Source organism: Corvus brachyrhynchos, unplaced genomic scaffold (genome assembly GCF_000691975.1).
Source record: "Corvus brachyrhynchos isolate BGI_N302 unplaced genomic scaffold, ASM69197v1 scaffold4, whole genome shotgun sequence".
Classification (NCBI taxonomy): Eukaryota; Metazoa; Chordata; class Aves; order Passeriformes; family Corvidae; genus Corvus; species Corvus brachyrhynchos.
This window is the reverse complement of record NW_008237878.1, coordinates 404,537-427,873: the sequence shown is the minus strand read 5'-3', so window position 1 is coordinate 427,873 and position 23,337 is coordinate 404,537. Positions and strand designations below refer to the sequence as shown.

Sequence of the window (23,337 nt, the reverse complement as noted above, 5' to 3'; positions counted from 1 at the left end):
TGCTGATTATAACTCCAAAGAGGTCCAGCCCCGCACCTTCAAAGTCCACATCCTGAATGATGAACACAAGTAGGTGACAGTAAAAGCTTTTCTGAGCTCTTGGCTCAGGGACCTCTGCTTCTCTCTGGATCATTTTCCTTGCATGGATGAGGGCAGTGCAGTGGTCCTGGGGAATTCTCAGTTCATTGGCTCTATTCATACACCTACCTGTTGAGGTCTTCACCTTCAGGGTGGGATATATGTGAATCTGCTGATGTCACTCCAGCCATGTGGCCAGGATCTGATGTACTGTGGTGGACTGAGCAAAGACAGTGTCTTCATCTGAACCAGTTCTGAGCAGGCTGGAAGGGAAGGAAGCCTGAGGGACAGGAGCATTGGAGGAGACAACAGGGGATAAACAACCGAAGATTAAAACCATGTGCACTGGCAGCTCATTCTGAAAATGGTTTTTGCAGAGGCAGACTCAACAGCTCTATAAAAAGGGAACTCTTTGAGTTTGATATGCTTGTGTGCATGACAGACTTCTACACCTCAGTTCCTGTAAGGATTTGTCAGTCTCAACACTGCTATCCATGGCCCATAAAAGGCTTTTCTTCCCCTCTGTATCAGTTTGTTTCCCAAAGAAATTTAATTGTATCCCTCCATCTGGTTTGATGTGAGAAAAGTGCTTTAATTAATGCATTGGTCTTTTTTCTCAACAGACTCCAATCCAGTGATTCAACCTGAAACTGGAGTAAAGCTTACAGTTTATTTGGTTGTTTTGTAGGACGACAGCTGCACGTGCAAAGGTGGTGAATGACTGGGTGACAGAAGGTGGTGTGCTGCTGATGGGATACGAGATGTACCGTCTCCTCTCACTGAAGAAGTCCTTTGCCACTGGCAGGAAGAAGAGAACAAAGAAACAAACTGGCCCTGTCATTATTGACTTGGATGAGGAAGACCGGCAGCAGGAGCTTCTGAAAGGTGGGAAGTCAGCCCTCGAGGGAGAGTGTGACTCTGCTGTCCAGCTGGCTGTCAGCTGTGGCAGCACAAGGAAACAACCTGTAACTTGCTTTTAACATGATCAAACTTTGCTGGGCAGGATTGTGTCTTTGGAAGGAGAAGGTTGTTGTGCCTTGTCTGAGTCTTTAGTTTCTTGAAAGAGCTGCAAGTGTGGAATTCAGTACACTGAACTGTGGGATTTGTCAGTGTGAGATTTGCCCCTCTGATTTGATGCAAGACACCCAACTTGATGCAATGCAGGTCATTGAGCAGAAATCAAGGAGCAGTCATGTTTGCTCATTACCACATTTTGCTAAATCAGAACTAGTGTCTAGTCATATGTTATCTCCTGCATCAGCCTTGCTCTCTGCACCCATAGATACTGCTTTTTTGTCTTTCAGAACTACCCCTCTTTTATGAAGCTGGTGACCTTATAAAATCAGAACTTTGTCTTATCCATCTCTAACTAAAACGTAATGTTCCTTTGTCCTCAGGGATTGAGAAGGCTTTGTCTCGCCCCGGCCCAGATGTGGTTATTTGTGACGAAGGACACCGGATAAAGAACTGCCATGCCAGCACTTCCCAGGCGCTCAAGAACATCCGCTCGCGCCGGCGGGTGGTGCTGACTGGGTACCCGCTGCAGAACAACCTCATCGAGTACTGGTGCATGGTGGACTTTGTGCGGCCTGACTTCCTGGGCTCGCGGCAGGAGTTCAGTAACATGTTTGAGCGGCCCATCCTGAACGGGCAGTGCATTGACAGCACCCCCCAGGACGTGCGGCTGATGCGGTACCGCAGCCACGTCCTGCACAGCCTGCTGGAGGGCTTCGTGCAGCGGTGAGTCCACAGGGAGTTCTCAGGGGTGTAGGCCATGCAAACAGCTCCTTCATCCCAAGTTACTTGGCTTGTTGGCTGTGTTTATGTACTACAACTAAATCTGGCTGCCTTATTGAATCGTGGAGTCATTTAGGTTGGAAAAGCCCTGTAAGATCATCAATTCCAACCGTTAACCCAGCAGAGGCACCACTAAACCTTGTCCCCAAGTGCCACATCTACGAGTCTTTTAAATCCCTCCAGGGTTCATGACTCCACCACTTTCCTGAACTATCTGTTCCAATGTCTGACTACCCATTCCATGAAGAAATTTTTTCTAATATCCAATCTAGACTGCCCCGGCATAATATGAGGCCATTTCCTCTTGTCTTACTACTGTTACCTGGGGGAGAAGAGGTTGTCCCCTACGTGGGTATAACCTACTTTTAGGTAGTTGTGGAGAGAGAGAAGTCCCCCCAAAGCCTCCTTTCCTCCAGGCTGAGCCCCCTCAGCTGTTTCTCATCAGACTTGTGCTCCAGACCCTTCCCCAGCTCCATTGCCTGAATCTGGACATGCTCCAGCACCTCACTGTCTTGTAGTGAGGGGCCCAAAACTGAACCCAGGATTCAAGGCAGGGCCTCACCAGTGCTGAGTACAGGGGGAGGGTCACTGCCCTGGCCCTGCTGACCACACTAAAGTTGGTTTGCTTTGGTACCACAGACTCTGATATTAGAGAACTATACGTCTAACTGCCCCAGAGTGACCTCAGGTTTATTTTGATGGCTTAATAGCCAATTTGGTTGTGCGCTTTGTGACATTCTTATCCAAGGATCTGAAACTGTTTCATGAAAATGTTAAGAAAAGTGACAGTGACTCCACCACTCTGGAAACAAACCAGCATTTTTTTCTCAGATGAGGATTCTAAGATGATGGTCTGAAGTGTCTTAATCATTGGCAGAGCTGAAAATAGACTTTACGCCTTTTTTCTATTTTTCAGCTACCATGGAAAACAGGACTTTCATCACCCTCTTAACTCTGTGACCTGTGCTAGAAGATTGTAATGTTTGAGGTCTTTGTAATTGTGTTTACAATTGGTATTTGGCTGCAGGAAGAGTATCTCAGAAGTGACATGCATTAGAGAAACATGCAATTTAGAAGTCCTTCTCCCTGCAGCCGGGTGGGCAAGAACTCAAATCTTACCCTACAGGCAGCCACAGGGAGTTCATATTGGGAAATTCCCTTCCCTGTATTTATCTCACTGTTTTTATTTCCTCCACAGGCGAGGCCACAACGTGCTGAAGGTTCAGCTCCCATCTAAGGAAGAACATGTCATTCTGGTACGTCTGTCCAAGATCCAGCGGGCCCTTTACACGGAGTTCATGAACCGGTTCCGAGATGCAGGCAACAGTGGCTGGCTGGGACTGAACCCACTCAAAGCTTTCTGTGTCTGTTGTAAGGTAGGTTTTAGCAGAAGATGCAAAGAAGTGTTCTAATATGTTGGGGAAAGGGGAATGTAAGTCAGAAGAGGAGGTGAAAGAAGGCCGGGGACATCATCTCTCCCCAGAGTGCTCTGCAGTGGTTCAACAGTATTGTTATCTTTGCTGCCAGAACTGGACTGCAGGGATGTTAAATGTCTCTTTCAAACTGTGCAAGAAACCTGCTGCCGTCAGCTGAAACAGTTTGGGCTGGTATCTTAAACTGCATAACTTTACCTGCTGTAGTGCAAACAGGCAGCTTCCTCTGCTTTTGTGCTGTGTGGGGTGCACAGTGACCTCCTGGTTTGTTCTCAAGGAAAGAATTGGGCACTTCAAAAGATATGAGAGCCAGAAGAAATATTAGTTCCTTCCTTTGAATAGCTATGGGGGCTTTCAGGTCACAATCATTGGCAAGCAGCAGACTAGTGCAGGTCTAACCACTTTCTTTCTTTATCCCTTCAGATCTGGAACCATCCAGATGTGTTGTATGAAGCTCTGCAAAAGGAGAATCTGGCAAATGAGCAGGATTTGGATGTGGATGACCTTAGCACAGCAAGTACTAATTCCCGCTGCCAGCCTCAGGGAATTAAAGTCAAAACAGAGAGTAATACTTTGGCATCACCAGTTGGAGAAGCGACTAATAGCAAGTTCCTCCAGAGTGTTGGCTTCAACCCTTTTCAGGAGAGAGCAAATCAGGTCGTAACTTATGAGTGGGTGAGTGTCACTGCTGGAGAACTCTTGATTTGGAGAGTCTGAAAGGCTGGACAGTTTTCTGAAGCAGAGCAAAGAGAAGACTCTTCTGTTTGAGTTGTGGGTTTCTCTTATGTTCTCTTTACCACAGAGCATCTTGAAAAGCATGGCGCTAGGAGGGGTTTGTGACTCTCATGAGGTAGAAGTGCAGGCAGCACTCTTATGCCATTGCTCTCATCTGACCAAAAAGGCCGTGGACTTTGCTATTCTAAATAAAGGTGTTAGGATGAAGTTCGATCTAAATAAGATGGTGGTAAATCTAGAAGGATGGAGCAAAGCTCTTGAGATAAGAGTCATGACAGGTTAAGAGGATACTCATCAAAGAAGTTTGTCATTTGGAGCTTTTGGAATGGGAGGTAGCAGCAGTAGTTGAGAATAACATTGTCACCTCAAACAACTGGATGTAAATAACCTCATTGCCATGATTTATTTCTCTCACCTTGAGACAGGGTTGTTGAACTAAACAGGGAATGAGCAACTCCACCTGTAATAGTCTCCCGTTTCTCGGTAGGCCAAAGACATCTTGTGTGACTACCAGACGGGAGTCCTGGAGAACTCACCCAAGATGGTGCTACTTTTCCACCTAATTGAGGAAAGTGTGAAGCTTGGAGACAAGATCTTGGTCTTCAGGTAAGCAGAGTATCAACAGCTGATCCTACAGTCATTAAATACTGGAGCAGTTGGATCCCCCCTGGTACTAGCAGGTTGTTACACAGGGTGAATGGTGTGGCAGTTCCCCTTCTCTCCTTTCTTGTATTAATGTTGATTTTCATCCATGGATTTTATACTTCTGCCACTGTCACATTTACTAGTGAGGAGTGTGCTGCACAAACAGGGTTTGTAACCATCAGCTCTGTCATGGTTGGGGAAAGGTTCTGATATTCCACTTTTGCTGCTGGGGGGCTTTTTCCTGAACAGAGATCTTGGTTTTGCAGCCAGAGCTTGTCCACCTTATCTGTCATTGAAGAGTTTTTGGCAAAGAGACCGATGCCAAGTCCTCCAGGCTCAGATGGAGGAGTTCATAACTGGGTCCGAAACATCAACTACTACAGTGAGTGCAGCCTCCTCTCTTTTGTTGTGACACTGTTTGATCCTGTGAAGGACTAATTCCTGAAAGTCGCCCACCATCTCCTTTTAGTTGTCTTTGGGTGTGAAAATGCTCTGCTGAAGCATTCTTCTGATGAACCTCTTTCAGACTGTTCTTACTTCAGTTGTTTTGGAAGACAATGTCAGTTGGATGGCAGTTAGCCAGTAATTTCCAAATCCTCTTTTGACATCTTACTTAGAAGATGTTAGACATCTTTGACACCTCACTTACACACTACTGCTTTTTTAAAGTTGCAAAAAATACTTTTTGCTTCCTGTTGGCTATTTGCTAGATCTTGCTTCCAAAATCAGAATCACTGTGGAATGCTTTCACTTGCTCAAGGCTGTGAATTCCTCTCCCTTCTTCCCCAGCTTTAAATCTTTTTCTGGTATGGGTTGTAAAGTATATGTGGCTACTTTACAGGCCAGGACTGAGAAGAGTGGTGGATATGGTGTTCCTGATTTTTGCAGAGCTGCCAGAAGCAAGCTGCTGCCCAGGAACAGAGACATGACACTCCCTGCACTCCTCTACACCAGTGCTCTCTGTGCTCAGTTTCTGGGGGTTTGCCAAAGGCTTTACAATTTTGCTTTCTCTTGGTTCCTGGAGCTTCCTGCATACACGAGGCCTTTGTTCCTGTTGTTCCTGCTTGCTATCCATCTTGCCTAAAGCTGAGCCTTAATGGGCTAAATGTGTTGTAGTGCTCCCAGGCCTGGCACTGACAAGCTTGAGTAATGTTTTACTTGATCTTTCAATTGAACAAGTCCCAACCTGGCTGGCTGCATTGCACCTGCCTGGCTGGGCATATTACAGGTACAGAGTGGTCCAGTTGAGATCCTGCAGAACATGACTTGAAAAGATCCAGAACTGGTTTGGAACCAGTTTCAAAGATCAGTGTTTGGAAAGTGGGTTTGTTCTGATAGAAATCCCCCAAACATACAGAGCTTTTAAATGTATCTTTAATTTCCTTCTCAGGACTGGATGGCAGCACCTCTGCCTCGGAAAGAGAACGGCTGATTAACCAGTTTAATGATCCCAGCAACACCTCTGTTTGGCTCTTCCTTTTATCCACACGGTGAGTTGGCTGGAGCAGAAGGGCACGTGGGAGGACTTGTACTGTGTTCTGGATGCATGTCAGTTTTCAGTTCTTAACTTCCTTTGTAATTTACTCTCCATGGTATGATAGTGCCATCTGCTTCTGAGTTCCCTAGGGATGTAGGATTTCAGCCTTAGGCCTCTGCAACCTTAGACCTCAAGCCTGACAGTCTTGAAAACCAAACTTGGGTTTAAAGTTTGACTGGAGGAAATTTTCCATAGACCCTTTATGGACTCTTGGCTGTGATGATTGTCCCCTACGTAGAAGTTTTGGAAATTGGCCATGGCAGCAGTTTGAAATTTGCCTTAATTTTCCAGTGCTGGGTGTTTGGGTGTCAACCTCATTGGAGCAAACAGAGTGGTGGTGTTTGATGCTTCCTGGAACCCGTGCCACGACGCCCAGGCCGTGTGCCGCGTGTACCGCTACGGGCAGAAGAAGCCATGCCACATCTACAGACTGGTTTCTGATTATACCCTGGAGAAGAAGATCTATGACCGTCAGATCTCCAAGCAGGGCATGTCAGGTAAGTGTGGATGAACACAACGTTCCACTCTCAGCTTTCACTCCTCTTAGCTCCTGTAAGTCCTGTTTCTGTGGGATTTGTAACTGCTTTTTTTAAGGTTGAAAACCAGACAGAGAGGTGATAGGCACTGTCTCAGGGCTATGTTTGATGTTTGAGTTAGCATTGACGTGGGATTCTGTAAGAATTTCATGGTGGTAGAGCCAGCATCCTGCAACAAGGTTGTGGTCCCAATCCATTGCTGTGCCATTTACTTTCTCTGCTCCTCTTCTGGCTGCTGCAACAGACTGGAGACTTGGGGGGTGCTCATCCTTTGTTCCCCTCTGCCTGGGTATTGCTCATTTAAACTGGGTGTTACTCCATAAATAGCTCTGTGTCTCCGTTTTTCCTGCAGTGAGAGAGGGAAAATAGCTAAATTAAAACGTATATTGATACCTTTGACTTATAGGGCTTGCTTAGATGCCAAGAATAATCAATTCACTGTGGTTCTGACCTGCCTTTGTACCGAAAGTATCTTTCATGGTGGTTTGTGCCAGTTGTCAAGCTGCTCTCATAGAATGTGCAGCTGAGGGTTGTGGTGACCCAAAGAGAGCTCTGTGTCCTTCTTTGCTCAAAACCCAACTCCAGAGGCAGCAGTCCAGCGTGATCAGCTCAGTTTGCTGTTGTGCACTCGAGGTGGAGTCCCCTGGCAGCTGGCTTGGCTCCCAGGAGAGTCCTGGATAGAGATGTTTTCTCCATGTGCTCCCATTTGACCTGTGTGCCAGAGGGAATATTCAAGGAAAACATTCAGGCTCTTGAGAGGGAGGGAATGTGGCTGCTTTTCTGAGCTTTCCACTTTAATACATAGTTATTAATTTGAGCCTTTTTGGTGGGATTTGTGGGAGAACACATGCTGATGTGGCTGCAGTTCTGTCCCAGGACATGTATGTTTACAGCCTTGTTACATGAGGTGGGACACTAGCCACAATTAGTTTTGTGTTCCTGTTTGCCAGGAGCTTGGTGACCTACACAGCTTTGCTGAGCAGTCTGGAGCACAGGCACTTGTCAGCCTGACTTGGTCAAACAGGCTCGGCTCTGAACATGATGATTTTTCTCCTTGCCCTGACATTTACCGAATACTTCTGAGGATTGTGTAGATTGCAAGGAGGGAGCTGTGTTAGGACAGAAGTGTAGGAAGGGCAGCAGGCAGGCAGCACTGATCTCTTCCCTTCTCTGCTCACTCCATTCATCTCTTTTCCAGATCGGGTGGTGGATGATCTGAACCCAGTGCTGAACTTCACTCGACGGGAGGTGGAGAACCTGCTGCATTTTGTGGAAGAAGAATCTGACCCTGCTCAGCTCTCCCTCAATCCGAGCAAGATGAAGGAGTCTGTTCTACAATTAGCCTGTCTCAAGTATCCTCACCTCATCACCAAGGTAAGACCAGCCTGCTTCCTTGCTGGCACTGCACAGGCAGGAATGGGCCTGGAGGAGTCTGGCAGTGAGATGGGGCCATGGTGGCAAGAAGGATGCACCTGGGTGCTGGTGGGAATAGGCAGAAAATTCTCTAGAGATGACCCAAAGATCCTTGCCCTTCCCTGTGATATCTTCCACTCATTTAGAAACACCTCTGTCCTGTACAGGTTTGGGGGAAGGTTGTCAGGCATCCCTTTCTTCAACTTGGTGCTGGGTGCAAAGGTGGCAGTGGAATATCCCAGCTTGCTACCAGCTCTTTTCCTGGGGTGACTTTAAACTAAAGCTGGGACAGGCAGCACTGGCCTGTGCTGTCAGGAGTATCACTTGTGGGGTGATGCTGCAGAGTGGGCCTGTGCTAGGTGCTGTGGGGTTCTGGGGGCTGTGTGACATCGTGGCGGGCTCAGTGCTTGTGCTCTTGGCCTGGCCAAAGCTCCTCGGTTTTGCTGTGTGCTCATGCTAAGTGATGGCCTTGGCTGGGCAGGTGATGGCATTAGCTGACTGTCACCCTTCAAGATGAGCCTTGGTCACATCCACAGTGTTGTCCCCCACACGTGCTTTGCCGTGGCCAGCTCTGCCAGCCTGGGAAGGAGAAAGGCTGCTGCAGGGAGCGGGTGGCTGCCGTTCGGGGTGTGCTGGTTCCCTCTTGCGGTCTGTGGGTGCCAGAACCGCGGTGCTGTGGGGTTGCAGGAGCCTTTTCAGCACGAGTCACTGCTGATCGACCGGAAGGAGCACAAGCTGACCAAGGCAGAGAAAAAAGCAGCCAAGAAGAGCTATGAGGAGGAAAAGCGAGCATCCGTCCCCTACACCCGGCCGTCCTACGCACAGTATTACCCAGCCAGTGACCAGAGTCTGACAAGCATCCCTGCCTTTAGCCAGAGGAACTGGTGAGCACCTGCCCCTTCCCTTCTCCCCAGGCTGTAGACATGAAATGAGCAGGCAGAGGATGCTTATCCCTGTGGGGCGGGTGCTGCACTCTCCTCCCTCCTCTCTCACTAGGCGACCAGCCCTCAAGGGTGAGGACAAACCGGTGGCAAGCGTCCGCCCAGTTCAGTCCACCCCCATTCCAATGATGCCCCGGCACGTCCCCATGGGCAGTGCAGGATCAACCTCAACTTCCAACCCTGCTGTCAACTTTCCCATCAACTATCTACAGCGAGCTGGTGTCTTTGTGCAGAAGATTGTTACCACCACGGGTGAGTTGGTGCTGCTCACAGTGGGTTGGGTTGCGATGCCCATGGTAAATTGAGGATGCCCATGGTGAACTGAGGATCAGGGTGAGTTGTTGATGCCCACATGGGCTGTGGGCAGATGGGCATCAGAGCCAAAGATACTATCTCTCTGCATTTGAGTGGTTCCCCTGTGCCTGGAGGACTTTCCCTGCAGGTATGCAAGAGTCATGGACCTGGCAGATTGCTGGGAGTGAACTTTCCCTGATAGGACCTGCAGTACTGTCACTGGTGATCCTGGAGATGCTGTGCCAGGACAGCTTGGCTTTTGCTTCCTTGGTAGCCTTCCTTGGCAGCCTCTGCTGCCTTCCTATGCTGTGTAGAAATAAATCCAGGGCTTGCTTATAGCACAGCACATAGGAGAGACAACTGCACTGCAAAAAAAGGGGTTGGTGGTGCACCTGCTCTCTCTTGGCTGTGGCTGGTGGGTAGATTAACAGGCACTATTCTGTTTCTTTCCCCACTGCCAGATATTGTGATTCCGGGTACAAACACATCCACTGATGTACAGGCAAGAATCAGTGCTGGTGAGAGCATCCACATCATCCGAGGGACAAAAGGTAATTCTGTCCTGCTAAGATTTGTGGATAGGGTCCTAGCCAGTGCTAATTAGGAAAGAAAATTATGTAAAGCCATGAATCAGTCCTTTGAGAAAAAAGAAACAAGAAGGGGACGAGGTCTAAAGTTTGCAGTGACTCTGTTGCTGCCCATGCTCTGGGTGTGCTGATGCTGCAGGGCTGTTGCAGCTGTGGCTGCTCCTGTCCCTGAGAGGAGCTGTTGAACTTCGTGGCTCAGTTCTTCCTTCTCACAATACTCACTGCAAGTCCTGAGGCAGCCAAATATTCCCTGGTTCTCCCAGAGCAAACTGTTCCAAATGTGAAGTTCCACATTTCCCACTGGCAGCACACTGGGAGGGGGTGATCTCCGGTCCAGGAAAGCTGAAAGGGTGAAAATGAAGGGTGAAGAAGGGGGTAGAAGCTCCACACTAATCTCCCTACAGGATCTGGGCTGGGCCTGTGTAGCGCTGCTGTATTGTTCTTGCCCAAGGAGCCTTGCAAGCTCACAGATTCAGGTCCTGAGCTGAGACTGGAATAGTAATGAAGTTGTTGAATAAAGTTGTCCTGCTTGTGTTCCAGGGACGTATATCCGGACCAGTGACGGTCGGATTTTTGCCATACGGACCACTGGGAAGCCAAAGGGCAATGAAGACCGTCGGACAGCTGCCTCAGGTAGGGGCCTGTGGGTGCTGTGTGGGGCTTGCACATGTGCTTTCCTACTGGAGGGTATGCGGCAGTATTCCCTGGTGTATTCCATCATGTCTGTGTTTAGAGCTGACCCCGCCATCTCCCCGAGATATTCCCACCTTCCTTTCCACTGTTGCCTCTTGGCCCACAGGTTTTTCTCTGAGGTCATCTTTCTCACCTGCCCCATCTCCTTGTTTGCAGGCTCCCAGAGCTCTTCCCTGGAGTCCACAAGCAATGGCAGACACAGTGCCTCATCCCCACAGCTCCCCAGCGCCGAGGCCAGCACCAACGCGGCGCAGGGCCACGCCGCCCGCACGGACAACGCGCCCGGAGCCACCGCCCGAGGAGCCGAGCAGCGCGTGGGGGTTCACTGCATGGCTCCCTCCGTGTCCTCGGCCCTGCCAGCCACCAGCCAGCATGGCGATGCCCACCCGGTGTTGGACTTACGGGGCAACAAGCGCAAGTCAACGTCGCCGTCGGCTCCGGAGGAGCAATCCCGGAGGCAGCAGAAGAAGCGCCAGTTGCCATCGTCCGTGCAGCCGTACGAACACGGGTACCCCGTCTCTGGTGGGTTCACCATGCCTCCTGTCTCTTTAAACCACAACCTAACCCATCCATTTGCCTCCCAGCCAGGAAACTCCTTGTACATGGGCACTGGCTCCTCTTATTACCAGCTGCCCAATTTACTCCCAGACCCTCATCTGGTGTTCCCTGTGACTACTGACCCTCTGCTGACAGCCGGCACCGCCAGCTCTTCTGCTGCTACCTCAGCCACCGCCAGCGTCCCCTCATTCATGCTAAACCCTTCTCTGACAGGGGTGCTGCCCAATTACTCGCTTCCCTTCACGCAGTCACTCCTGCCCGAGCCCAGGATGTTCGCTCCTTTCCCAGCCCCCGTCTTGCCTAGCAGCCTTCCCAGGAGCATGGCATCTGCCTACCCTGGCTACATGTCCCCTCACTCGGGCTACCCGGCTGGGGGTCTCCTTCGGTCCCAGGTGCCTCAGTTTGAACCCCAGGAGGTCCCAGAGGTGGGATGCAGCTCTAATGATGAGGACAAAGACGACGATGTCATAGAGATCACAGGGAAATAAAAAGGCCCAGCTCCTGCTCGGTCTCAGCTCTGCCAGGAGGCAAAAGTTGCAGGACCTTTTTGGGAGTCAGGATTTTCCCTCTGGGCCACGGCAGTGGGTGGAGAGGATGCAAAGGGTGTGGCGTGGGGGTGGTTTTGTTCTTTTCGTTTTGTTTTGTTGTTTTTTAGCTGTCAAGGATAAGAATTGTATTAGGGGCTGGGAGATGGGAGAGGGATAGAGTGGACCTGTGAGAGCCGGGGGAGCAAGAGCCAGGGGAGGAGGGAAGCAGCAATGCAAACTGTAGGAGTGCCTCCCCCCATGCTCTGTCTTGTCTGTCTCTGTTCTCTGTCTTGTCTGGCCGTGGAGGCTTGGTGTTGTGAGTCACTGCCCTTCTCAGGCCTGGAGGCGCGGGCTTGACCGCTGGCAGGGCCAAGCTCCTCTCACATGAACTGCCTTATCTGTGAACTTCTCCCACTGCGAGAAGGGTGGGCCAGGGGTGACTCCACCAGAGCTTGGGGACAAAGTGTTTTTAATGGGGAGGGAATGGGGAGGCTTCTACATTGTGTATGTTGGGGCAGGGAGGGAGGGGATTGATGTCAAAAAAAAAAGAAGAAAGAAAAAAAAAAAGATAAAAAAAAGAAAATACCCCACAATTTGTCACCCTCTTCAAATTCACATGAGACTAGTGTGAGGGCTCTAGGCAGGCTCCTGTGCCAGGGCTCTGGTGGGGGGCTCCCCCAGGCCCTTCTGGAGGGTCCCGTCCAAGGTAGGTTGGCCCTGTGGGTCTGATGCCACCTCTGTGTGCCAGGCCAGATGCGTGGAGCAGTGTCTTGGTGGCCATCAGAGGGGAATTCTGGTGACTTCCCTGTCTCCTGCCAGGCTGTGTGAAGGCCACGTCTCACCCTGCTGTGGCCCACCAGATCCAGGGGTGGGTGGGCTCGCTGCTGCTTCTGAACAGCACCAGGCAGTGGAGAAGGTTGGGAGGGGACACTGGACCAGTGCCAGTTGCTGTTGAATCTGTGACTGGAGGGACTTCCCCCTGCACAGAATCTCTACATTAATTTATTTCATGAAGGCATAATATTTATTGTCTGGGGGAGTCTTTCTTTCTACTTTTAAATTAATTTCCATATTAAAAAAAATAAAAAGCTGGCCTCCATCATGCAGTGGTCGCTTGTTGGGTTGTCTGTGTGGGGAGAAGCAGACGGTTGACCAAAGCCTAGCCTAGGAGCAGGGCCAACTGTGGAGGTGGCCTGTGGCTGACCTGGGTGGCACCGACTGGATGTGCCCTATCAGGGCATTCTGCCAGAGCAGGAGCTGCTCTGAGTGCTGAGCAGCTGGAGGGAGGATGGAATCCTTTTGTCATGGGGCAGGTGGAGGAGCACATGTGGAAGCCTCCTGTGCTCATTCCCAGTGAGAAGGAGAGCTGTGAGGTGTGTGGAGCTGGGAAAGCAGAGCTCTTGCTGGGGAAGTGCCTTTCCCCACACAGGGAGCGGCCCCCCCCTGCTCGGCCCCACACGTGCAGAGCCTGGTCCTGGCCCTGCCAGTGAGCACCCTGGCAGCTCCTCAGGGCCAGGGCTCCTAGGGAGAGGCTGGGATACCCAGGTGCAGCTGGACTTGGAGCATGTGACTGCGTGTGTGAACGCACTAGGATGGACACTTGAAACCCAGGAACCTCCGTGTCACATTTGGGTGTCACCATGCAGGAGCTGTGCTTGCCTGCGTTGGATGTCCCTGAAGCTGGTGGTAGGCTGTAGGGGACCCCTAGGCCATGGAAGCTGCAGTCACTGGTGTTTGCTGGGACCAACTAGATGTAGGAAAGGGTAGGATGTCCTGACATCCTCCACCAAAGGGGTGCTGGAAGATGGGGACCTCCCTTCCTGAGAGAGAGAGGGGTGTGTGTGCACGCGTGTGTTACGGAAACATAATAAAAAATGTTACGGGGCTTTCCTAGTGTCTTTCTCTGTTTAATGGACATTGTCTGTCAAACATAACCACACCATTCATAGAAGCCTTAGATCAACAGTTTAGCTATGCAAATTATTTTAATTATTTTTTTAAAAAAAACAAACATTAAAATAGTGCTTTCTTCTTTAACATATCCTAGGAGTTGAAAACCGAGGGGTTCTGAGCAAACTGCTGGACAACTTGTCTTTGGATGCACCATGGAAATAAAAATCAAACCCCCCCACAAAAGTAACAAAGCAAATTAACTGATGGTGTTCATGCAAGTTTCTCCAAAGACTTGACAGTGCTGCATCTGTGAGTCATGCCCTCCTGTGCTCTGTGTGTCCACCTCATGCACTACCCTGTGACACTGATTGTATGACCAGCTTGCCCAGATGTCCGTTGCATCCCTGTGAGGCTGTCAGTTTTCCCGTGGATTTGGGGAATGGACCTGGGCAAGGGCTTTCCTTGTCGAGAGTAGCAAATGTTGAGACCTGCGGGCGCATGTGGGAGGTGGGAACAGGAGCAGAGCCCCCAGAGCCCTGTGGCTGCCCCAGCCCTTCCTGTGGGGGTCAGGGTAGTGGGTTCATCCAAGGGACCCTCCCACGTCATCTCTGAAAGGGGCGTGTGCTGGGACAAGGTGTGAAGATGTGGCTGGGGGCAGTCAGCACCGTGGTCTGGATGTGGTACTGGTGACTGCACACCTCTCTGCTCCTTGCCTCTCCAGGAGAGCGCCCAGGGCTTCCAGAGCAGGCCCTGGCACATCCCTGCACTGCCACCTGATGTTCTCCAGTGGTTCCCTGTGGCTGTAGGAGCTGAGGGTGACTGGCATTCTGCTGCCACAGGGTGCAGAATGTGCCCTGGGCTGGCTGTTAACCCAGCACCAGGGTGGGGTGTGAGGGCTCTTCGGGCTCCTGTGTGGCCATGAGTTGGAGACCCCTTGGCAGCCTCCTGTGGTGCGGCTGCTCTGTGCATGACCCGTTGCTGGCAAACATCGGCCCTGGGCAGCTGCAGCACAGGGGCCCTGCCCAGCAAGTGCCCAAGTACAGCCCCAGCCCCAGCTCTGCCCCATCCACCAGCCCTGGGCACCCCCTTAGTGAGGGGATGGGCCCTGGCAGAGCCTTGGCTGAGAGGTGGTCACGGAGATGGCCGTGATGCCCTGACCACAGGGCTCCCATGGGAGCTGGCAGTGGCTGGGGCTGCTCCAAGGCAGCCGGAGGCACCTGCTCTCCCATGGTGCCATGGGAAGGATTTCCTCTGCCCCACAGAAGCCACGAGGGGGTGTGGGTCATCCCCAGTGGGGGGGGAACTCTCCAAGCCCTAAAACTCTCGTCCCATGGGGCCTGCTCTTCTCCCACATCTGCTCTCCCTAGAGGTTTCTCGTCTCCAGCATGTGATTCTGCTGCAGAGGGTCCTCTCTTGGTTTTCCTGAGCCTGGAACAGGGGCTTTCCTTGCACGAGTTAAATTTTTCTTTTGCTGCTGAATTTCTGTCTCCAAATGACCTGATGGGAAGCAGCTGCTGGTTCTCAGAGGGGCTGTGGGTGACACTGAGGACAGCAGTGCAGGACTCTCTGCAGAGGGTTTTGGACAGTAAGGAAGATTTCCGAGCACAGCCCAAGGCCAGGGCAGATCTGTGGGGGCCTCGGGAATGGTCAGCTGCCCTCCATGCTGGCACCCAGCCCTCGGCCCTTGCCTTTGGTGGGAGGTTTCCACTCCTGGGTACAGTCAAGTGAAGTCTGGGTACCACTGTGGGACAGTGCCATGGGCATGGGGGGCTGCGGCTGCTCTGTGCCCTGGGCTTGGTGGGCTTGTTGGCCCCACTGCTGATGCAGCTCTTTGGGCTTCCTGGGGAGCTGCAGGGTGGGGGCAACACAGCCCAGCCTGACCCAAGCTGGGCAGGATCTGCTGGATGTTGTCCTGCTGGAGTATCTGGGAGGGTGGGGGGGGTTGAATGCAGCTACTTGGAGAAAGCAAATATTCTGACAAGCAAAGGGTGGGATTTCCATGGGGTCTTCACTAGAAATGATGTGTATTTTGACTTTATGATGTCAGTGAATCATAGAACGGTTTGGGTTGGAAGGGACCTTAAAGACTGTCTTGTTCCAGCCCCCCTGCCATGGGGAGGGACACCTTCCACTAGACTAAGTTGCTCCAAGCCCTGTCCAGCCTGATCTTGGACACTTCCAGGGATGGGGCATCCACAACTTCTCTGGGCAACAAATTCAAGAGGCTGAATGTGCGAGAATTGCTGCTTGCTTGGGAGTGGCTTCCAGGCCAACAGGGACGAGTACAGCAAATACCTTCCCAGCTGGTATTTCTCGCCACTCTGCAATAAATTTTGTTGATCCAGTCTTGGAAGGACCAGGGGTGGGGGAGGGCTGGGGTGGGGGGGCAGAGGTTGAACAGGGATCATAGTCCAGCTAGATTACAGTGAGGGGATGGCTCCTTGCACCTCAGAGCAAGCACTCTCTGTGAAGGGAGGATGGGGCGAGTGAGGGAGAACAACCTCTGCCACCTCCCGGACCACCACCGCTGCCTCAGCTGCTTCGTGGTACCCAGCTCGGAGCTGGAGTCTGGCAGATCCATGGGAGCCTGAAGGAATCCATCACTGAGTCTCATTTGGGGTTTTCTGTTGGTTTGGGTTTCTTTTTCTTTTTTTTTTTTCCTTTTTCTTTTCTTTTTTTACTACCGCCTTAGTTTGTGGCCTGTCTTGTTGTGGTTGGAAAGAGGAGTATTGCTAGCAGGGCGGCTCGGTCGGTTGGCCCCACGCATGATCATGTGCTTCCCTCTTCTCTCTGTCGAATGGGATGTGCTCGCCTGATCTCCCAGAACAGAGACTTTGAACAATTTGTTGTTTATATGATGTATTTATTTTTACTTGTGTTTCATGTCATTTTTTAAAAAAATAATAAATTGTAAGTTGGTATAACTGCCTGTTGCTTCTCCTTCTTTTTTTTTTTTTTTTTTTTCTCCTCAGTAAAATAAATGTCAAAATTAAAAAAGAAAGTGGTGTGGTTTGAAGCTGGTTTGGGTTGGAGCTGGGCTGGGCAGGAGCTGCTCTGCACACCTGGAGCCCAGGCTCAGCCAGCAGCTGCGTCCTGCTGCTTCCAGCAGCACCTGGGCTCCATCCAGACCGCGGCAGCCACCCAGGTGAGCATCCTGCCGCCTCCAGAGCGGAGGGAGGCATCACACGGCTGGCCCTGCCCGGGCTGGGTGCTGCAGGAGTCAGGGAACCATTGGGACAGCTGGCTCTTGCTCCTCCCTGTCCTCTGTGCTTATTATTGCTGCTGCTGATCGTCAGTAAGGGCCGGGGGAAAACAAGGGAAATAAATATTCTGCAGGTAAATAGCTTTGAGTCTCGGAGAGCCGGCGCGGGCTGCGTGCCCTGTCCCCTGTGCCCCGTGGGGCGCGGAGAGGCCGCGGGGCTGGCGGGGGTTGAGGTAGTAACAGCGAGGCGGTTCTGCACGGGAAGGCGAGAGGTGTCCCGGGGCTGGTGCCGACGTGCGAGAAGGGCCCTGGAGAGACCGGGAAGGGAGCTGTGGGCTCCCTCTGCCCCTCACAGGCGCTGCGGGTGCCTCCGCACCCGGCCGTTCGTCGTGCCCGGTGCCCACGGGGCCGGCGGGAAGCCCTTGGAGCCTGGGTGCAGGTCGATCCGGGGCCGAGGGCTCTGGTGGGCCCCTCCCAGCTCAGCTCCCTTGCTCCGTTTATACGGTGGCAGCTCCATGGCCTCCTGCCTGATGACGCGGGGGGTGTATCGGGTGAGGGGCCGCGACAAGGAGCGCTCCACCGCCTGGCACTCGTAGGTGCCCATGTCCTCCCTCGCCAGCTGGCGGATCAGCAGCCCTTGCTCCAGCACCAAGAAATGTGCGTTGTTCCTGACCTGGGGCAAAGGCAGAGCCCGTGGGTCAGTCCTTGGGGATGGAGCCACCCCTGCTCCCCGTCCCCGCTGCCCTGTCCCCGTACCTCGCTCGGGGCTGTCTCCTCGCCGCGCCGCACCAGCCACCGGATCGTGGTCTGCGGGGAGTGCGCCAGGCACTCGAGGAAGGTCGAGTTCTTCTCCACCCCAAAAACCACCTTCTCCACCGCAGCAGTCCCTGTGCAGAGCAAGGGGTGAGTACCCCGTGTGGGGCTGTGTGGCAGGAGGGAGGGAGGGCAGCACGGAGCAGCCAGCCCGCGGTGGGGGCACCGGTTTCCCAGCGCGGTGCCGCCTGCCCGCCGGGGCATGGCGCTCCCTGGGCACAGCTGGCTGCCCCCGCCGGGGCTGGAGCTCACCCTCTGCCGTGTCCTGGCACTGGCTGAGCGGGTCAGCCTTCAGCACGTCCTGGCAGCGGGCACGCCTGTGGGAGAGCAGAGAGAGCTGTGGCTGTCCCACCTCAGGCTGTGGGACTCCTCCGCGGCAATGCAGCCTGGAAGGGAGACCAGGAAAGGGTGGGGAACAGGCAGGCAGAGTGGCAGTAGGGGTCTGGCTGATGCATAAAGCTCCAGGGCTGGCGCTTGCCCTTCCCTGCTCCGAACAGCATCACTTTGCAGGGGGATTCAGGGCTGGCGAGGGCACACACTCACCTCTTCTCGGTGAGCAGGTGTGGGGCGCAGGTCTTGCTGTCCCAGGTGCAGTAGGGATCCCTGGCCAGGCAGCAGTCGGTGCAGGTTTTGCCGTAGAGCTCGCAGCGGTACAGGGAGAGCTGGAGCAGCCCGTGGGTGCTGCTCACGAACAGCTCCTGCTGCTCGGGTAAGCGGGACAATGGCAGTCAGCACCCACGGCTGGAGACCAGGCCTGGCAGGGAACAGAGCCCCTGCCCCCCGTTGGGGTAGGGGCACTGGGGGACAGCAGGAGTGCGAGACTGAGCCTGCCAACCCCTTAATGCCCTGGCAGGATCCCATTCCCTAAATGTGCACCCCCTGGGGCCAAGGGACCCGGCAGAGTAGCTAGGACCAGTTGCCCTCTCTCCCTTGGCTGCTTTAGGGAGAAGCAGAGGGGACACTCACCCGCTTTGGTGATAACTTCATGTCTAGGATGGGAGAAGGCACCTGGAGGGGAAACAAGAGGGTGCTGCAGTCATGTCTGTGCCTCCTGGGTGCCCCAGCCTGCCAGTGGGATTGTGTCCCCAGCGGTGGCAGGATGCCAGGACCCTGGGCCAGATCCCTGGTCACAGCTCCATCTGCTCCATGCAAGGAGCCTGGGCTGACTGTGCTTGGCGTGGGCAGCCCAGGACAGCTCTGCCCAGCAGTTCCGTTTTCAAACATGGACTCAGCCCTCCCATTTTAGTGAGGGCTCCAATAGGCCACCACATGCCCCCTCATGGACTGGATGGGGAGCTGGAAGATGACTTGGCTTCAGTCCCACTGGCTTCCCTCGGTGCTTGTAGCATTTCCTGCTGCCCAGAGCAGATGGGAGCCCCCAGCAGTGAGGTGAGAACCTCCCTGAGAGCGGTCAGTGATTTCCTGCAGAGCCTGCGGGGAGGGTGCCACGGCCACGGGAGGCAACCCGTGTGATCCAACCATGGCGCCTCAGCCCCCGTGGTGCCACCCTGGCTGCCTGTACCTTAGTGACGCTGACCTCCTCCAGGCTGATCACTTCGGGGCTACGGCTCACCCCGCCGGCCAGTGCCACCTTCAGGACTTTGCCCTCATCTGTGAAGGCAGCGGGAGGAGGAGCTGTCAGGGTTGGGAGCCCCCCGGGCTCCAGCACCAGAGTGCCGCACAAGCTGCGCCGTGGTGGCAGCGTCCCCAGAGCCGGGGTGAGCTCCCACCTGTGCCGAGGAAGAGCACGTCGTAGTGGCGGCTCTCCGCGTCCAGCCGGTGCACCAGCAGCCGCCGCAGCCGGTACGGCACATTGGCCCGGACCAGCACGGGCTGCCGGCCCTGCGGGTACACGGGCTCCCACATCAGCTGATGGCCGCGCATGAAGCTGATCACCTCGTCGGGGAAGTCCTTGGTGGACTGCAGGAGGGGGTCGTACGTCTCGCTGGGGCACTGTGCGACACAGGGGCTGCATTAGGGCCAGGCCAGTCCGTCCCACTACCCCTCCAGCTGCTCCCCATTCCCTTACCGTGCCGGGGCGGGGGTAGGGGACACGACCCTTGTATTCTACCCAGCGGTAGTCGAATCCCTCCTTGTGTGCAAAGGGGCCGCTGAAGGCAGCTCTCACGGCAGCCATGGAGTAGATGCAGACGGCAGAGCCACTGAAGACACCACTGCCGGGGAGCACAGGGCTCTCAGTGTCCCTGCTGCTCCACGGGGATCAGGTGTATGCACACCCACACCCCCCTGAGCCAACGCTGTCCCCTGTCAGCCCCGGAGTCATGCACAGCACGCCGGGGTGACAGGAATCCCTGTGGCACAGCCAGTCCGGCCGGGGGGGATCACTGGCTGTGCCGATGCCAAAACTGTGGTTTGACAATGGGGAGGTGAACCAGCAGCAGGGAATGCAGGAAAATACTGGTGGCCCTTCCTCAGCCAGCTGGGTGCTGGTCCTGCCCTTCTCCTTGCAGAGCTCCCTGTGGAGCAGCACTGGTAGGGGCCGGGGGTCTGGAGTGTCCCACAGAGGGGCTGCTGAGGGTCCTGCTCACCTGGAGACCGTGAAGAGCCCAAAGACAAGGGGGTTCTGGGGGTCCCGGGTGTGCAGGAGGAAAACATCCTCTGCAAAGAGAGGGGTGGAGGTGAGGCACCCCAGAGCTGGAACACCAGTCCAGAGGATGCAGGTGGGCATCCTGGGGGTGTGCTGGAGGGAGCAGCCGTGGTGGAGCTGCATTGCTCACGGGTTGTGCATTGCCAGGGCTGTGCACTCACCCAGCTGGTCGAAGTGGGTCTCAGTGCCCTGAGGCCCGGGGATGGAGCACACCAGGCGGGCCTTCAGGAACGTGCTCCAGCGGTTGATGAGGCTGTGCTTCCCTCCAACATCGTTCTGCCAGGCACCAAGAGCCAGGATCAATCCAGCCTCTCTGAGTCTCCCCCACTGCTGTGCCCTCCTCATTCCCACAGAGGGACACCCCCAGCCCTGAGCCTTCTGCCCTGTGGTAGGTGTGCAGTGACACCCTCACATTCCTCTGCTTGGGATGCTCCTTGGTCCAGAGCAGTAAAAGCCCATCTCGTAGGACAACTGGCCACACAGTGCTGGCCTTGGCGACTGACCTTGCAGACCCTGGCCACCCTGGCATGGATGTGCCGCCGCTCCCACTGGCCAGCTTCCATGGCCGTCTCACGGAAGAAAATGTAGACTTTGTCATCGTGGGGGTTGTAGGTATCGGGGATGGCGTAGGCACCAACAAATGCAGGCTCTGCAGGGGGAAGGAGCAGTACAAAGTGGTCCTGTGTCCTGATCCCACCCTGTGGTACTGCCCTGAACTGCTCTTGGGAGCAGTGTGAGGCGCTGAGGGGACACAGGGCCCATGGAGACCTGGCTACCCAGGAGGCAGAACACCATTCCAGTGCTCAGGCTGTGGAGCATGGGTCCCACAAGGGGTTTCATCAGTGCTTCCCCCCGCAGAAGAGAGAGGGCCCAGAGCAGAGCTCTGTCCCCAGTGCTGTGCCCAGCCTCTCCCCAGTAGGACGAATAGGCCCCCACGCCCTACAGGTCACCCTGCTCCTACCGTGCAGCCAGTGGTCCTGGTTCTGCTCCGTGCGGATGTAGCTCTGCTCGGCCCCATGCACCCAGGTCCGGAAGAAGGCAGCGCTGCTGCCCATGAAGTCGCTGGAGGTGCCTGAATACAGCTCCCCATCTGCAGGGTCAGGGGTGAGTGGGTGAGAAGCAGCACCTCCCAGCACAGATTATTCTCAGCACTCCCCCTCCAAGCATCCCCTCTGCTCCTCACTCGCTCTTACCGACGAGGAGTCCCGTGAAGGGTTCGTGGGGGCTGTACGGGCACCGTCCTCGCCCTGATTCCAAGGAGTGCGTCACCAACTGCATGCGGGGAGCCCCTGCACCCTGCCAGAGCCAAGGGGGAGATGTCAGCCCAGGGGGAGTCTGGGAGCAAGCTGGAATTTGGGGGAAGAGTGGGAAGGTGGCTGGTGTGTCTGTGATGAGTGGGTTCCTCGAGGGGGTGCCAGAACCTGGTCCCATCCCCTGACATTCCCAAGTCAGAGTTGCTCTTGCCATGTGAATGCCAGGGACTGCACCAGGCTGACTCCCCAGGCTCTGGGGCTCCCTCTCCGCCTGCTCCCAGGGAGAGGAGTCTCTTGACACCCTCTGCCATAGGGGTATATCTGTCCAGGGTGTCCCTCACCTTCCCCCTGGCTCCCAGCTGGATGAAGGCACAGACGGGCTGGTAGGAGCCGGTGCCGCAGGCAAACACGTGGCTCTGGTTGAAGGGCTGGAGGAGGCGGATGAAGTTGGCACACTCTGTCTGCGCAGGGGAGATGTTCATCAGGGCCGAGCTGTGGTCACTGCTGGGGCTGCGGAGCCTGGCCAGACCCTGTGCTGGCAGCTGGCCAGCTGGGCTGACTCTGGCTGGCTCCATAACCCCATTCCAGGCAGACCCCCAGGCTCCTTTTCAGGGTGATGGGGTTGTTTAATATCCGTGGTGAGCTGCCAGAGGAGATGGGTGGGGGCTGCCAGCCCTGCTTACCTCCACGTTCTTCCCTGCCAGCTGGCAGTGCTCGACCTGCTCCCTGGGGGCTGGCCAGAAAATCTGAAACACAGAGATCCCACGGATGCAGCCCCTGCTTCCCTCAGCCTCCTGTGGCACCAGTGGGAACAGACTCAGCCAACAGGCGCTGCCAGGCTCAGGTGCACTGTGAGGATATGGGGTTGCTCTGGCACAGCTCTGACACCCCCCTGAGTCCCAGGGCTGGGTGGCAGCCTGCCAAATCAACTCAGAGTGAACCTGGTGTGGGGACAGAGCCTGGGCGTGCCGTGGCCCACCCAGGCAGTGGGCAGGCTCTCCTGGATCCCAGCCCGTGGGAACACCAGGCTGCAGCGCCTTAATGGGATTTTCTTTTGTTGGGCTCTGGCTGTACACCCAGCCAGCAGGATGTCTTGGGATGACATTAGTGGACTCGCTGCTGGAGCTCTTGAGGCAGCAGCAGGGACTAGGTGTGACAGCAGGGCTCCGGGCACTGCCCACAGTCCACCCAGGTCACCTCTCCTGGCCAAGCCACCCTGTCCCTCTGGCGCCAGCCCTTCCCAGCAGGGCTCAGCTCCACCAGCAATGGCCTGACCCCACTGATTAAGACATCCTGGTGTAAATGTGTCCCTGGTGAGGTTAGAACAGCCCAGTCCAGGGCACATCTACCTCCACGCCCTGGCGCTGGGACAAGGAGTGGTTCCCAGGGAGGAAGAGGCCAGCCTGGCCAAGGCCACCCTCCTCCCAGCACTGACCTTCTCAGGCTCACTGCTGGGATGGTCCAGGTGGAGCAGGAATATATGGTTTTTTGCTCCCACCATCAGCCAGGCCCTGTCTTCATCCACCAAGAGGGCTTGGAAATCCATCCCATCCCCTGAGGCCAGCAGCAGGCGAGAGCTGTTGGATTTCAGCAAGTCTGAGGAGCACAAAAAAAGGTGGGAGAAAGAGAAACCCATCCATGAGTGACACAGCCAGCAGCCAGAGGCCCCACACCTCCCTCTCTGGGACAGCTCTGGTCACCTATCATTGCTCCAAGGGTACATAACATTCCTGCCACTGCCTAAGGAAAACCCACCTCCCTCGGTGCCCCTGAGCTCATCACGGAGCCTCCTCC

At 54.5% G+C, this 23,337-nt stretch overlaps 2 protein-coding genes across 5 annotated transcripts in view; one reads left to right on the top strand and one right to left on the bottom strand.

Moving 5' to 3' along the window:
- The window catches only part of RAD54L2 (RAD54-like 2 (S. cerevisiae)), a 51,914-nt gene extending 35,321 nt beyond the window's left edge, over positions 1 to 16,593 (top strand). For 2 of the 3 annotated variants that reach the window (XM_017732339.1, XM_017732341.1), the window contains exons 8-22: positions 1 to 69; positions 767 to 963; positions 1,476 to 1,818; positions 3,074 to 3,251; positions 3,732 to 3,983; positions 4,531 to 4,649; positions 4,955 to 5,070; positions 6,079 to 6,178; positions 6,517 to 6,722; positions 7,960 to 8,135; positions 8,862 to 9,058; positions 9,171 to 9,367; positions 9,871 to 9,960; positions 10,537 to 10,629; positions 10,846 to 13,660. The exon at positions 1 to 69 is cut by the window's left edge and continues 2 nt beyond it. In XM_017732339.1, coding sequence (XP_017587828.1) covers positions 1 to 69; positions 767 to 963; positions 1,476 to 1,818; positions 3,074 to 3,251; positions 3,732 to 3,983; positions 4,531 to 4,649; positions 4,955 to 5,070; positions 6,079 to 6,178; positions 6,517 to 6,722; positions 7,960 to 8,135; positions 8,862 to 9,058; positions 9,171 to 9,367; positions 9,871 to 9,960; positions 10,537 to 10,629; positions 10,846 to 11,735 — 3,223 coding nt within the window. In that variant the 3' untranslated portion in view covers positions 11,736 to 13,660. Of the gene's footprint in view, positions 70 to 766; positions 964 to 1,475; positions 1,819 to 3,073; positions 3,252 to 3,731; positions 3,984 to 4,530; positions 4,650 to 4,954; positions 5,071 to 6,078; positions 6,179 to 6,516; positions 6,723 to 7,959; positions 8,136 to 8,861; positions 9,059 to 9,170; positions 9,368 to 9,870; positions 9,961 to 10,536; positions 10,630 to 10,845; positions 13,661 to 13,821 lie in introns of those variants that run through there. The other variant, XM_017732342.1, reaches the window with a different exon arrangement.
- Positions 16,594 to 16,720: 127 nt separating this feature from the next.
- LOC103614358 (semaphorin-3D) overlaps positions 16,721 to 23,337 on the bottom strand; it is a 23,638-nt gene continuing 17,021 nt past the window's right edge. The window contains exons 3-18 of one of the 2 annotated variants that reach the window (XM_017732338.1): positions 22,979 to 23,139; positions 22,227 to 22,289; positions 21,885 to 22,004; positions 21,484 to 21,586; positions 21,252 to 21,380; positions 20,794 to 20,939; positions 20,452 to 20,566; positions 20,232 to 20,301; positions 19,712 to 19,856; positions 19,413 to 19,635; positions 19,205 to 19,293; positions 18,649 to 18,690; positions 18,226 to 18,383; positions 17,935 to 18,068; positions 17,626 to 17,756; positions 16,721 to 17,542 (exon numbers count right to left, since the gene is read on the bottom strand). In XM_017732338.1, coding sequence (XP_017587827.1) covers positions 17,219 to 17,542; positions 17,626 to 17,756; positions 17,935 to 18,068; positions 18,226 to 18,383; positions 18,649 to 18,690; positions 19,205 to 19,293; positions 19,413 to 19,635; positions 19,712 to 19,856; positions 20,232 to 20,301; positions 20,452 to 20,566; positions 20,794 to 20,939; positions 21,252 to 21,380; positions 21,484 to 21,586; positions 21,885 to 22,004; positions 22,227 to 22,289; positions 22,979 to 23,139 — 2,153 coding nt within the window. In that variant the 3' untranslated portion in view covers positions 16,721 to 17,218. The remainder of the gene's footprint in view (positions 17,543 to 17,625; positions 17,757 to 17,934; positions 18,069 to 18,225; positions 18,384 to 18,648; positions 18,691 to 19,204; positions 19,294 to 19,412; positions 19,636 to 19,711; positions 19,857 to 20,231; positions 20,302 to 20,451; positions 20,567 to 20,793; positions 20,940 to 21,251; positions 21,381 to 21,483; positions 21,587 to 21,884; positions 22,005 to 22,226; positions 22,290 to 22,978; positions 23,140 to 23,337) is intronic. The other variant, XM_008632287.2, reaches the window with a different exon arrangement.